This window comes from Xiphophorus couchianus, chromosome 11 (genome assembly GCF_001444195.1).
Source record: "Xiphophorus couchianus chromosome 11, X_couchianus-1.0, whole genome shotgun sequence".
NCBI classification, from domain to species: Eukaryota; Metazoa; Chordata; class Actinopteri; order Cyprinodontiformes; family Poeciliidae; genus Xiphophorus; species Xiphophorus couchianus.
In genome coordinates this window covers 19,925,628-19,937,921 of record NC_040238.1, presented here as the reverse complement: position 1 = coordinate 19,937,921, position 12,294 = coordinate 19,925,628, and the positions used below count along the sequence as shown (strand labels likewise).

Below are 12,294 nucleotides of genomic sequence, written 5' to 3'. Positions count from 1 at the left end.
TAATTTTGGGTTAATAGAGATATGAATCTTACTATGTGCCTAAAAAACTACATTGCTAGTTTACAGGGTAATGGTTACAATATCCATAATATTTGTATGAATCACAGGTTTTATTTAAACGCTTCAAAATTTCAGTTCTTTCATCAAAGAAAAAATTCATTTCTTCTCAAAATAAGTGACAGCTTTTGTGCAGCACGTTTTATGTTTTTATAATTTATACATCTAAGAATTAAAATGCAATAGTTTTCTAATTTTGATCTAGAAAGACTTGCTTTCTGGCGTAATGATTATGTCCTAGTATTCAAGTAAGTTTTGGTTCTTTAGGCAGGATGTTTAAAAATAAAATTGCTTTTGTGCCAGACGAACATTTGCATACGAACAATAAAAACATTTTGGCTGTAAATGACAACACAGGTTGAAGGGTTTATACATTTTCTGCTAATTCCTGCCCTCTACCGTCTCTTCCATAACACTGCACGTTTTTCTAAAGCCAACACATTAGAGTAGACAAGTGGGTCGTTTTTATCTGTTGACACCCGTTTAATATTTTACAAATAAAATTGTTTGGAAATACAAATATATTCCACAAAGTTATGATGATACTATTTTGTACCAAGATCAAAATATATATTTTGTCCGAGTTCTATAAACGCATCTTTTCCTCTTTTTTTTTTTAATGTTTATTCCGGAAATGACGCCACACGGATTCGAGAAGCTGTCTTTTGTCGTGTGCTAGCAGCCTGGTAAGTATTGAGCCTTTGGAAAAACCTACTTATAACCACGTATCTGATATAGAGAGTAAAAATTTACACAGCTTACTATTTAAAAGAATATTATACTTTCACTCAATTTGAGCGGAACATTTATGATACACAGTTGACGAGACAAGCGCGTTGAACCAAGTTAGCCTGTATTTAGCATTTCTAGCTAATATGCAAACTTTGTCTTTAAAGTCCGTTGAAAATTTAGTAGGATTGTCTAATTACAGTTAGATTAAGCCCAACAAACAATGCAGATTTTTTTTTTGTTGCGTTGAATATTCTAACGATGATGTGAAATACTTTAAGACAAAACTAATAACTTGTTTTCCCACCATATGTATTATTTAATGTGTTACGTTTGAATAAAACAGAGCCGTCCAAGATGACTACAGCTGCAAGACCCACATTTGAGCCTGCGAGAGGAGGCAGGGGGAAAGGAGAGGGAGATCTGAGTGCTCTTTCCAAGCAGTATTCCAGCCGAGATCTTCCAGGTCATACAAAGATCAAGTACAGGTCTGTAGATCGAATATAAGGGCTAATTCAAATTTTCATGAGAGTAGATTTTATGGTTTTTCAAAGGAGATTGAGAAAATAAGTTGTTTTATATGAAAGAGAATTAATAAACATTTCAAATGATGCAAAGATCATAAGTGTGCGTTTAAAAAAGAAAAAAAAAAAACATAGTAATTGTTGAAAATAAAAGCTTAAACAAGCATGCTTTGTTGAATGTTGGGATTTGTTGATGGCTTAATTGGCTTGCTTGAATTTAATTGAAGCAAGTCTGACTGGTAGAGCTCTGGATTCATCACTCAATCTACCTCCCAGCCTACTCCCTCTATCATGACAGCTAGAGCAAAATCCTCAGGGATAATGAGCTAATACTTGCTTTCTCTGTTGGGTGTTCATTTGGACGAGATTACAGTAAAGAGACTGTTTTGCGTCGTCATAAGTTATTTTTAGGTGTTTTTTTTCTTTTTCTTTTGTCCTACAATAAATACTGTCTGGTGCTCAGGCAACCCACCCAGGATGCCCCCGAGGAGGTGCGTGCTCGTGACTTCCGCAGGGAGCTGGAGGAGAGGGAACGTGTCGTTTCCCGTGACAAGACCAGAGAGAGGGGACCCAGAGGTTTTTGTTTTAAATATAGAATAATATTCTTAGGCTATATTTCTGACACAGTCCCTAATTTTTTAATTGTTTTTTACATACGGGATCAATTATTAGTATTTGTTTTTTCCAGAACACACCACAACCTCCTCATCATCCTCTTCATCATCTTCAAAGAGGCCCAGACTGGATCAAATCCCAGCAGCAAACCTTGATGCTGATGACCCTCTGACTGACGTAAGTTCGGACTCACAGTGGTCAATATGGACATAAAAGTTTATCTTGATGTTTTGTTGTATTTATCCAGTAAAATTGATTATAAATCATATTTAGAAATCTACTATATTGCTTTTTGATAATATATCGAGTGCATGTCAATCTAGTTAAAGCTGCTCTCCTAAAACAAAAGTTCACTAAAGATAACTTACCGATTATTAAATAGCCTACGTCAGGACATTGCTCATGCAATTGTGTCAGTAAACAGCACAACATAACTGCATTAAATCATGGTTTTGAAGGTATTGTTACTTTTTGTACTACTTGTGTAATCACCCATTGAAAATATAGGGGGAAAAAACAATTCTTGTTGTTTTTGGGTTTTGCAGTTTATTGGTTTCACAACAAATCAAAATTCTTCTGACAATAAACGAAGTTCACTTGAACAATTAATGGTGTGATATTCGTGAACCTTATTGCTAACTTTATTCATCCTCTTTAAAACTCTCATTGGACTCCCCATCTCATTTTCTCTTCATCCTTCTAAGGATGATGAAGATGAAGACTCTGAGGAAGACAGTGACGATGATGACACTGCTGCCCTCCTGGCTGAACTGGACAAGATCAAGAAAGAGCGAGCCGAGGAGCAGGAACGCAAAGTAACAACTGAACACTCGTGTTTCTGCTTATTGGATTGAAATGGATGTACAGTTATTAAATGTTAGAAAGGAGCTGAATGATGTCTCTTTAGGCTTAGTTCCTTTATTTATTTATTTTTTGTTTTCCACTTCAGGAGCGAGAGCAGAAGGCAGAAGAAGAGAGGATTCGAATGGAAAATATCTTGAGTGGCAATCCCCTGATTAATTTGGCCGGCCAGCAGCAACAGAACCAAGTTCAAAATACATTTAGAGTCAAAAGGAGGTATATTTCTCAGAAAACCTTTGTGTGTGTGTGTTGTTTATCACCACCAGTAACCTTCTCATGTATCATCTCTTTAGGTGGGACGATGATGTTGTGTTTAAAAATTGTGCCAAAGGGGTGGATGAGGCACGGAAAGAGAAACGCTTCGTCAACGATACGCTGCGCTCAGAGTTCCACAAGAAGTTTATGGAAAAATATGTAAAGTAAAGGACTTGCTCTGTGCTTTATTGGATCATTTTTATCATTTTTGGTCTGCAACCCTCAAATGGTAGACAGCATCTGCTGCCATTGAAATTCATTAGACTTTGCAGAGTAAACAGGTAAATGGCTGTATATAAATGAGTTGCATCCTCTGTTTAAATTTTGTGAAAACATTTTGAAATGTGATTTAACATTTATTTCTGTGGTTCATTTTTTATTTCAATAAACAATGACTTGGCTCACAGTATTTTTCCCATGAAATGCCTCTTCAAATATAGTTATCAGTGAATGTCAAACAGAAGTTAAATTTAAAATCTTTCCCATAGAAAATAATTTTACATGTGTTTTTATGGTAAAATATTTGCTAGTAATGCATTGTGTCCCTTAGTAAAAATTGATACACTTTGGGCATCTGAATAAAGAGAGATTAATTGAAATACATGCCACACTTTTCAAATTTTAATTTGTAAAAAAAAATATTTCATGACCCATCACCATTAAACTACCTAAAAAAAGTTGTAATGTGGCAACTTCACCATATTATTTATAAAAGAAAGTCTGATACAAACTCTCAATGAGTGTCCTTAACCTTTTAATTCTTTCTAGTTGCATGTAATAAAAATAATTTTTGTAATAATCTCAAGTATCCCATGGACTGCTAATATCTCAGATAACCGACAGAGGGCGCCATCCTTCACAATGTCCTGTTTGTGACAGGGATTGGGAGGCTTCTGGGGGAAAAATGGCAGCTTCCTTTTGTTTGTGAGGATTTGCTATGCTGGGAGTGAGCATTTAAAGGCGGTGTTCAGCGGAAACCCCGGTCTACATCACGTTTTCGGAGCTCGTCCTACCTTTTACTTACATTTTTGAAGCAGGAGAAGATGGAGAAGAGCGGTAGCGTCGATAGTTTGGGCTCGAAACCCTCTTCCCGACAGCCAAGTGTTGATTCATTGTCCAGGTAGCTAAACCCTTCATATCTTATTGCTTTTAAATGTGGGTAAAAGTCTGAAAATTGACGCACTAATGAATATAGGGGCTTCTTAAACGTATTTAATGTTTTCGTCCTCCAGTGTCATAGGTGTAATTTTAGTAGTGAGTGTTTAAACTCCAATAATTAAGAACGCCTCCTAAATTGTCACAAGACGATCACAGATGTCATTAAAATAGGACAAGAGCTTGGCTTGCATGTATTAGTTTTTCTTATTGTTTCTGAGTTCAGTTGTTTGTCTGACATAAAAGCTCATGGACGCAATAAAACCTATGCAAAACATTCTATTTAAAATCCAAAGTGTGTGTAAGACAGACATGGGCGTTGTGCATTCTGTTATACATCAATCTCAGACCCGCCTGCTTTTCTATTTAGTTCAGTTGTGTGTAAATTGTATTCAAATACATAAAGTTCTAAATTATCCTTATTATAATTCAATACTTTCCAGAGTTGCAGTCTCGATAATTCAAATCGAGACTGTAAAAGTCCCAGCAAATTTCACCCAGTTGCTGGCTTTGCAGCGATTCCTCATCCTGAACAAGCATGTGGTGACAGTGGAAAGGAGCCTCTTGTTTTTATCAAGAAAAAACCTCCAGCAAAACCTGGCTGAGTTTGAGAATTTAGGAGAACCACAGAACCTGTAAGATGCAGGAAAAGTATCTGCCATTATTTATCTTGTATTATATTATATACATATATAATCCATTCCCTAACATTCTTGTATATTCTGTATAATCTGTGCATATAGCTCCCATATTTATATTTATATTTATACACAATATCTATATCTCTTTGCTATAACCCCTTATAGTCCATACATACATAGTCTTGTACATCTGTAAATAAATATTTATATCTCGTAGAGCACTTCTGGATAGATGCAAACTACATCTCATTGCTTGTACTTGTGACAGTGCAATGACAATAAAGTTCAATTCAATTACACTGCCGATTTCTAAATAGAAATGGGCATTTATTGTATTATCTCAGAACATTTCTTCCTGTCATGATAAGACTATTGATTTATAGTGACATTGATAAATTCACAATAACAGCATTGCACAGCCATACAGTTAAATATATATATATATTTTTTTTACCCCTGCAGGGGGTCTTCTGTGGGCTCTAGTGTCCCTTATATGACAGTGGGCTGACAGGAAACGGGGAAGGAGAGGGGGGAAGACATGTGGCAAATATCGTCGGGTCCGGGAGTCGAACCCGCGACGGCCGCGTCGAGGACTCAAGGCCTCCAAATATGGGTCGCGCTAACCACTACGCCACCACGGCACGCCCCACAGTTAAATATTTTTAATAACTTTTATTATAATCACAATAGATAACATTAAATATCATGATCAGGAAAGCAATCCGAAAATATTAATTGAAGTTCATGGTTATATGACAATAGTTGATAGACTTGTATGGATATAGAAGCTTTTAACTTTTTTTTACTATAGATCTATAGTAACGAGATGAATCTGATGCAAAAGGGGTTTTAGCTGCAGAAGGCTGGTTGGATTCATATAGCTATCAATTTATTGTCAAACATAAATCTAAGTTAAAGGAAGAAAGATTAAATCATTTTCTTTATCTTCTGTCTTTGTTTTATCTGTTCTCAGCACTTCCACCTCTCGCTCCGACCGCTCTGCCCAGGCCAAACCTCCATCTGTTTTGTCCTCCGACTCTGTGTCGACGTCTGCAGAGTTTTCTCCTGAGCTCCGGGTTAGTTGCCTGCGTTCAGCTCATTGATATTCTGCAGCTTGATAAAAATAAGTTTTCATAACTCTCCTCATTTATGCATCCCCCAGGTGAAGCCTAAAGCCACTGCCAAGGTATGCTATTGCATAAGTTTCTGAGCCAAAATCAGCAACTTTTCAAAACTCTGAGTGGAACTTGTAATGTTAACGTTGTAACGTTGCATTAGTTCTGCATGATTTATTTGGGTATTTGAAGATTTTTCTATAAATCTGTGAATATTAAAGTCATATTTGAGATGGAATGACTGCTTTGCATGTTGGATGTTTTGTAGAAGGCACATAGAGACTCAGATAAAGAAGAACCACAGTTACTTCCGAATGAAACTGTGCAAGATATGGGTAATTTATTTCCTTTTTTGCTTGGGGCTTAAAGGGCTGGCACTGGAAGTAAACTATTATTTTCAAATTACTGAAAAGAAAAATTATTGAATAATTGAGCTTGATCTTGTTTTTGTTGGGGTTTTTTTCAATAGCATATGACATTACCTACTTCTGTCCTTTCACTGGAGCACTGAGGGGAACAGTGATGGTCACCAACTACAGGCTTTTCTTTAAGTCCATGGACAAGGTGCGTGCGGACCATGGTAAAGATGAAAACGCTGTTAGTAGTTTGAAGAATTATTTTGTTAATTTGTTGCTCATATCTAGGATCCGGCGTTTATGCTGGATTTACCTCTCGGAGTTGTAAGTCGAGTGGAAAAAATTGGAAATGCTTCGAACCGTGTTGACTCGTCATATGGAGTAGTTTGCAAGGTGAATACCTGACGTTGTTTCATACGTAGATACAACCGGTTGGTTCATCACACGTCACTTATTAAAAACCTACATTTCTACTGTTGCTAATTTTTTGCCATGGTGACAGACTATTTGCTATTTTGCAGGACATGCGCATTCTGCGATTTTCACACAAACAGGTGGATGACACTCTCAAGAAGTCGATTTTTGAAGTTCTGATGAAATTTGCATTTCCTGTTTCCAACGGACTGGTGAGTCGCTCTCCAGCTCACTGCTGCTGTCGCATTAACGCTGCACAACCGCTTCATTTCTCCTCCTCACTACACAGCAAATCTTTGCCTTTGAATACGGGCAAGTTTTTCCTGAAAACGGATGGAAGGTGTATGATCCCATATCGGAGTATAAAAGACAGGTAATTCCAGGAGCGCGAAGCTTTAATGTTTTTCTTAATCTTATTAGGAGCATTCTTACAGATGTTTTTTTATTCTCAGGGTATACCCAATGAAAGCTGGAGGATAACGAAGGTAAATGACCACTTTGAGCTCTGCGATACATACCCATCCACTCTTGTGGTTCCGGTCAACATACCAGACGAAGACCTGAAGAGAGTGGCAGCTTTTAGAGCAAAAGGCAGGATACCTGTGAGTAATCCAACCCAAACATCCATGACTTTGTCTCGTCGACGGTGCTGATGTTTTCCTGACCTTCATGCGGCAGGTGCTGTCATGGATCCACCCAGAGAGCCAGGCCACAGTGACGCGCTGCAGCCAGCCGATGGTCGGAGTGAATGGCAAGCGCAGCAAAGAAGATGAGAAATACCTGCAGGCGATCATGGATGCTAATGCTCAGTCCCATAAGCTTTTCATTTTTGATGCCAGGCCGAGCGTCAACGCCGCTGCCAACAAGGTCGATATTATAAATCTTTAAAAAGCAGTTTTTACTTGAATTTTATAGATGGATAAAATTAGAGCTGCTAGAATTAGTTGGCAGCATTGAGCAAAACTTAATACAAAAATGGCAGCATGAATTTAGAGGTACGACTATTTTTATATTGAGAAACAGTCATTTCTCAGCACCTAAGCAGGTCAAAAGTGATTTCATGCACTCTTTTATTAGCAGAAAAGATTATGCAGACATACATTAAACTCCTGTGTGAAAAGTCTTAAAATAATTGTTTTATTGTGGTTTCATTTCTACAATGAAAACTGAAAATCTCACTTTTTAATGTGACAAAATATATTCTTTTGCTATTTTTACTATGCACAAGGATTCTGTTTTTAATGATGCTTGAATTGAATATTAAGCTAGGAAACAATTATTTCTCTCTTCCTTTCTGCAGATGAAAGGCGGTGGATATGAAAGTGAGGACGCATATCAGAACGCTGAGCTCGTGTTCTTGGACATCCACAACATCCACGTCATGCGGGAGTCGCTGCGCAAAATCAAAGATTTAGTTTACCCCAATATCGAGGACTCCCATTGGCTGTCCAACCTGGAGTCCACTCACTGGCTCGAACACATCAAGGTGGGCAGGATTATTTATGAAAACAAGCCACCCACCAACATTTCTTAGTTACTTTGGGTTTATTTTTCTGCTGGTGTGTTTTCAGCTGATTCTGGCCGGAGCGCTGAGGATCGCAGACAAGGTGGAGTCTGGGAAAACGTCCGTGGTGGTGCACTGCAGCGACGGCTGGGACAGGACCGCCCAGCTCACCTCTCTGTCCCTGCTCATGCTGGACGGTTACTACAGAACCATCCGCGGCTTCGAAGTGCTGCTCGAGAAAGAGTGGCTGAGTTTTGGACATCGCTTCCAGCTGGTAAACTGAAACGTTTTTATCCCTTTAAAAAATATATATATATATATTTGTATGTTGTAATTTAAAATTAAATAAGCGGCTTTCCTCATCGTGGGTCTATCAGCGTATCGGTCACGGCGATAAAAACCACAACGATGCAGACCGTTCCCCTGTCTTTATCCAGTTCATTGACTGTGTGTGGCAGTTGACTCGACAGGTAAGTAAAGGACAACCGCGTGATACATTTCTGCGTGGAGAAAGTGAATCTTGAAAGATAATATGTATCCTTTTTTTATTATTGAAGTTTCCTGCAGCTTTTGAGTTTAATGAATACTTCCTGGTAACAATCCTGGACCATCTCTACAGCTGCCTGTTTGGGACATTCCTGTGTAACAGTGAACAGCAAAGGTTGAAGGAAGTAAGGGTTCTTTTGATTCTGCAATGAGTCATTTTTTCCACTATAAGTTGCTGTCACACTCGTCACATATATTGTGAAATCTAAAAACACGTTTCACATTTTGTGAAACATCAAATCCTGTTGCATTTGTGTGTGTTGCTCAATATTTGTATGGTGAATGTTTTGGGGGGTGAATAGTGTAAAATGTACAGATTGTATTGCATTAGGACAGAGTAAGGCAATTTTTCTTTTCTTTTTTTCTCTATGCTTCTTGTGTGGGATGAAAGTTTAATGCTTTTTGCAAAATTAAAACCTCCAAGTTGTAAAAAATGTTTTAGCTGAAGTCAGTGTACACACATTTAGAGTTCACCTCGTCAGCATTCTAAACTAAATTTAGTCTCCACTTTATGCGCATCATTCCCTAATTAGCATGTTAATTATTATCACTTAGTATTTGCCACCTGGCCTTTGTCACTGATTTTACATCTTTTTAATCCTCTTTCGCTTTGATTACTCACTTAAACTGTAATTTAATGTGGCTTAAGTCTCTATAAAAGGGATCCTATTTACATATTTTCCTGCCTTAGTTGCCACAAATTATGATGAGTGACATTTTTAACTGGAAAATGGTCAATTAAACCTCCATTGGTAATTGCATCCATTGTTAAAGCTCATTGATATAGGTGGCCTTCTCAAATTATATTATGGTTCTGTTTGAGCATGGGTTTTACTTTACAATGGTCAAAGAAAAAAGTTTTTAGTTGACTTTAAAGTGATTTATATTATATGTACATGCAACCTGTCCAAAGCCTACACACTTAAACACACAGCAGGTACTAAGCTCTTGTTTTTGAGGGGTGAGGTAGCTACTTTTTTAATTCAAAATGATCAGTGTTTAGTTCGGACTTGTCATGTAAATAAAACAGATTTATTAAGTTGGAAGCTTTCAGCAGTTTCACGTATATTTTCATAGAATCATAACGCGGATTCACAATAGTGACAGAATAATTTAAACAAATTATAAAAACAGTCAAGATGATGCAAAAACATTAATGCAGTTGTTTTTTCTTCTTAATTTAAGGAGATTCCCAAGAGGACGGTCTCGGTGTGGTCCTACATTAACAGCCAGCTAGAGGAGTTCACCAATCCAATGTATGTAAACTACTCAAACCAGGTGCTGTTCCCCGTTGTCAGCTTGCGCCACCTGGAACTTTGGTCTGGCTACTACATCCGCTGGAACCCTCGCATGAAACCGCAGGTATATCATAAATTCTTCTGTTAGTTGGTTTTTAAGTGCTCCAAAGCTGAAAATGTAGGCTTCTTTGTTCCGTGTTCGACAAGGAACCTATTCACCAGCGCCACAAGGAGCTGCTGGCGAAGCGAGCCGAGCTTCAGAAGAGAGTGAACGAGCTACAGAGGGAGGTGACGAACCGCTCTGCTTCATCGTCTTCGGAGAGGGCGGGCTCACCCACACGCTCCATCACTCCCGTGCAAACCTTTGTTTGACACTCAATGTCTTTATGAAAGCAGTGTTTTTATGCCTGGGAGAACATTGGAAAACCTAGGAATCAGTGTCACAACTGGATCCAAGAAGAGCCCGTGTGTCGATCCGCCTCTTTAGGGGACGAATACACTACCACCTTAAGTTTGAACACGCAAAGATGTGTGACTGTTCAGGTAGAGTGTGTTTACGTTGGAGATGTCTGAGATCACTGGACTGCAGCCATATATAAAATATTAGTCTTGTGAGGTAGGAGGGCATGTAAAAAAATAAATAAAGAAGGACTTTAATGCCTGTTGACCCACCCACAATCAGTGTTAGTTTTTACACTAGTTACCATTTGGGTTATGTTTTTTTATGCCTCATAGGAACACTCACTCCACTACTTCATGTTCATTTCGAAGCACAGCAGCACAATTTGTGAACACATAGTGCTGCAAAAACACACAAAAAAAACCCAACAGTCTTTGAGTTTGTACATATTTGTTTCAACCGATAACTAAAAAGAAATGATGCTAACATTTTTAACACTTGCTTTGTCTTCATAAATCAATACTGTTAGACTGTTGCGACCAAATATCTGTTTTAATTTGAGAAGGGATACTATGTATAACATTCCTTTTACTGAGCAATTCAACTTTTGTAAGTTTAAGTTCTCTAAGAAGCTAACATTATTTATTATCCTGTAGTATGGACTTGTTATGAACTGTAAGCATCCTCTTTCTCTTAGTCTCATAATTTTGGGGGGTGATATCAGTTAGTTGTAAAGGATATGCAATTATTTGGGTTTGTTTTGGTTATTAAATGTAATGTAATAATTAGAATCTGTGCCTTTCATATAAATAATCAAGAGTAAAAACTCAAATGTGCACAATGATGATAAAAACACTCACATGAAACACTAATCAGCCTCATGATGTTTTCCTCATATGTAAACTGTTGAAATGTTTGGTAACTTCCCTAATAGCACTAGCAGTAATGATCTCTAGTTTATAAAAAAAGTGCCTTTCATGGTAAAAATAAATAAGAAAGGTTGACTCTATTGGTGGGAACTCTTACATTGTTATGTTTCTGCATTGTAGCGTTTAAATATCCAATACCCACTAACAAACTAATTGTTCTTAGGTTGTTATTCCACTACATCTTTCTCTGTGTTCATCTCTGTCACTGATAATGCATTACTGTTTCTTTAAAATGTAGAACTATTAGTCATAAACGTCCACACCATTCCTTATACTGTGCTCACTACCTTTATTCATCTATTTCCTGCATTGTCAAGTGTACTGTCAGATGTCAAACCATATTAAACTATTTAATAAAAGTGACACTGTGGAGTCATTTTTAATGTTTATTGATTATGAGTGGATAATTTCGTATTCTGTCACTTTAGATTGACACATAATTTAATTGGTAGTTGTGCCATACTGTTTATGCATGTGTTTTGATTTTCTGAAGATTAATTAAACGGTGACCATTGAGATAGGCAAAGGTTGGGATATTGTAAGCTTTACACCAAATTTCTCCCTGATCTGTCTGCAGTGTTACTTGGTTTTCATGATGCTATTTAATCACTATTGCTCTCTCACAAAACTCTTGATGCCTTTACAGAAGAGCATTGGGTTTTATTTAGGGGTATTAAATTTGTCTGAACACCACACTTTTCAGAATTTTGTTGGTCTGTCACATAAAATCGCAAAGAAATACATTGAAGTCTATGGTTGTAACTTGCCAGGATTCCCTTGATTGGATAACTTCAGATTGAGGTTAAATTGAAATTTGTTCCTGATATCCACCGGAACTTCCGTGTTATCACTTTTTTGCTTGCAAAATGGCTTCCAATCATATAAACACCCTAAAGCATTTAAAAATATTCAAGCCAACTTGCATTTCATTCTTTTAAGTGTATGCGATATCGAA

At 37.4% G+C, this 12,294-nt stretch overlaps 2 protein-coding genes across 2 annotated transcripts; both read left to right on the top strand.

Annotated features, from left to right (window-relative positions):
• Nucleotides 1–583: 583 nt before the first annotated feature.
• On the top strand, nucleotides 584–3,652 carry cwc15 (CWC15 spliceosome associated protein). The gene is made up of 7 exons (XM_028031090.1): nucleotides 584–743; nucleotides 1,133–1,274; nucleotides 1,774–1,886; nucleotides 1,999–2,102; nucleotides 2,630–2,740; nucleotides 2,875–3,002; nucleotides 3,080–3,652. Exons 2-7 carry the CDS (start codon nucleotides 1,144–1,146, stop codon nucleotides 3,207–3,209), a joined length of 717 nt encoding a protein of 238 aa, XP_027886891.1. The 5' UTR covers nucleotides 584–743; nucleotides 1,133–1,143; the 3' UTR covers nucleotides 3,210–3,652.
• Nucleotides 3,653–3,912: 260 nt separating this feature from the next.
• mtmr2 (myotubularin related protein 2) lies at nucleotides 3,913–11,704 on the top strand. Its single transcript, XM_028031087.1, has 16 exons — nucleotides 3,913–4,161; nucleotides 5,811–5,913; nucleotides 6,000–6,023; nucleotides 6,221–6,287; nucleotides 6,422–6,516; nucleotides 6,597–6,701; nucleotides 6,830–6,934; nucleotides 7,012–7,095; nucleotides 7,175–7,324; nucleotides 7,401–7,589; nucleotides 8,023–8,208; nucleotides 8,294–8,500; nucleotides 8,604–8,696; nucleotides 8,784–8,897; nucleotides 9,958–10,134; nucleotides 10,218–11,704. The coding sequence occupies exons 1-16, from the start codon at nucleotides 4,085–4,087 to the stop codon at nucleotides 10,380–10,382; spliced, it is 1,941 nt and encodes a 646-aa protein (XP_027886888.1). The 5' UTR covers nucleotides 3,913–4,084; the 3' UTR covers nucleotides 10,383–11,704.
• Nucleotides 11,705–12,294: the final 590 nt, after the last annotated feature.

What these genes read in the sequence shown, in the direction of transcription:
- cwc15 (XM_028031090.1), top strand. Translation starts at nt 1,144, where the DNA reads ATGACTACAGCTGCAAGACCCACATTTGAGCCTGCGAGAGGAGGCAGG. An exon ending in CATACAAAGATCAAGTACAG is followed by an intron (nt 1,275 to 1,773) that starts GTCTGTAGATCG and finishes TCTGGTGCTCAG; the next exon opens with GCAACCCACCCAGGATGCCC. An exon ending in CCGAGGAGCAGGAACGCAAA is followed by an intron (nt 2,741 to 2,874) that starts GTAACAACTGAA and finishes TTTCCACTTCAG; the next exon opens with GAGCGAGAGCAGAAGGCAGA.
- mtmr2 (XM_028031087.1), top strand. Translation starts at nt 4,085, where the DNA reads ATGGAGAAGAGCGGTAGCGTCGATAGTTTGGGCTCGAAACCCTCTTCC. An exon ending in TGAAACTGTGCAAGATATGG is followed by an intron (nt 6,288 to 6,421) that starts GTAATTTATTTC and finishes TTTTTTCAATAG; the next exon opens with CATATGACATTACCTACTTC. An exon ending in TTGGACATCGCTTCCAGCTG is followed by an intron (nt 8,501 to 8,603) that starts GTAAACTGAAAC and finishes TGGGTCTATCAG; the next exon opens with CGTATCGGTCACGGCGATAA.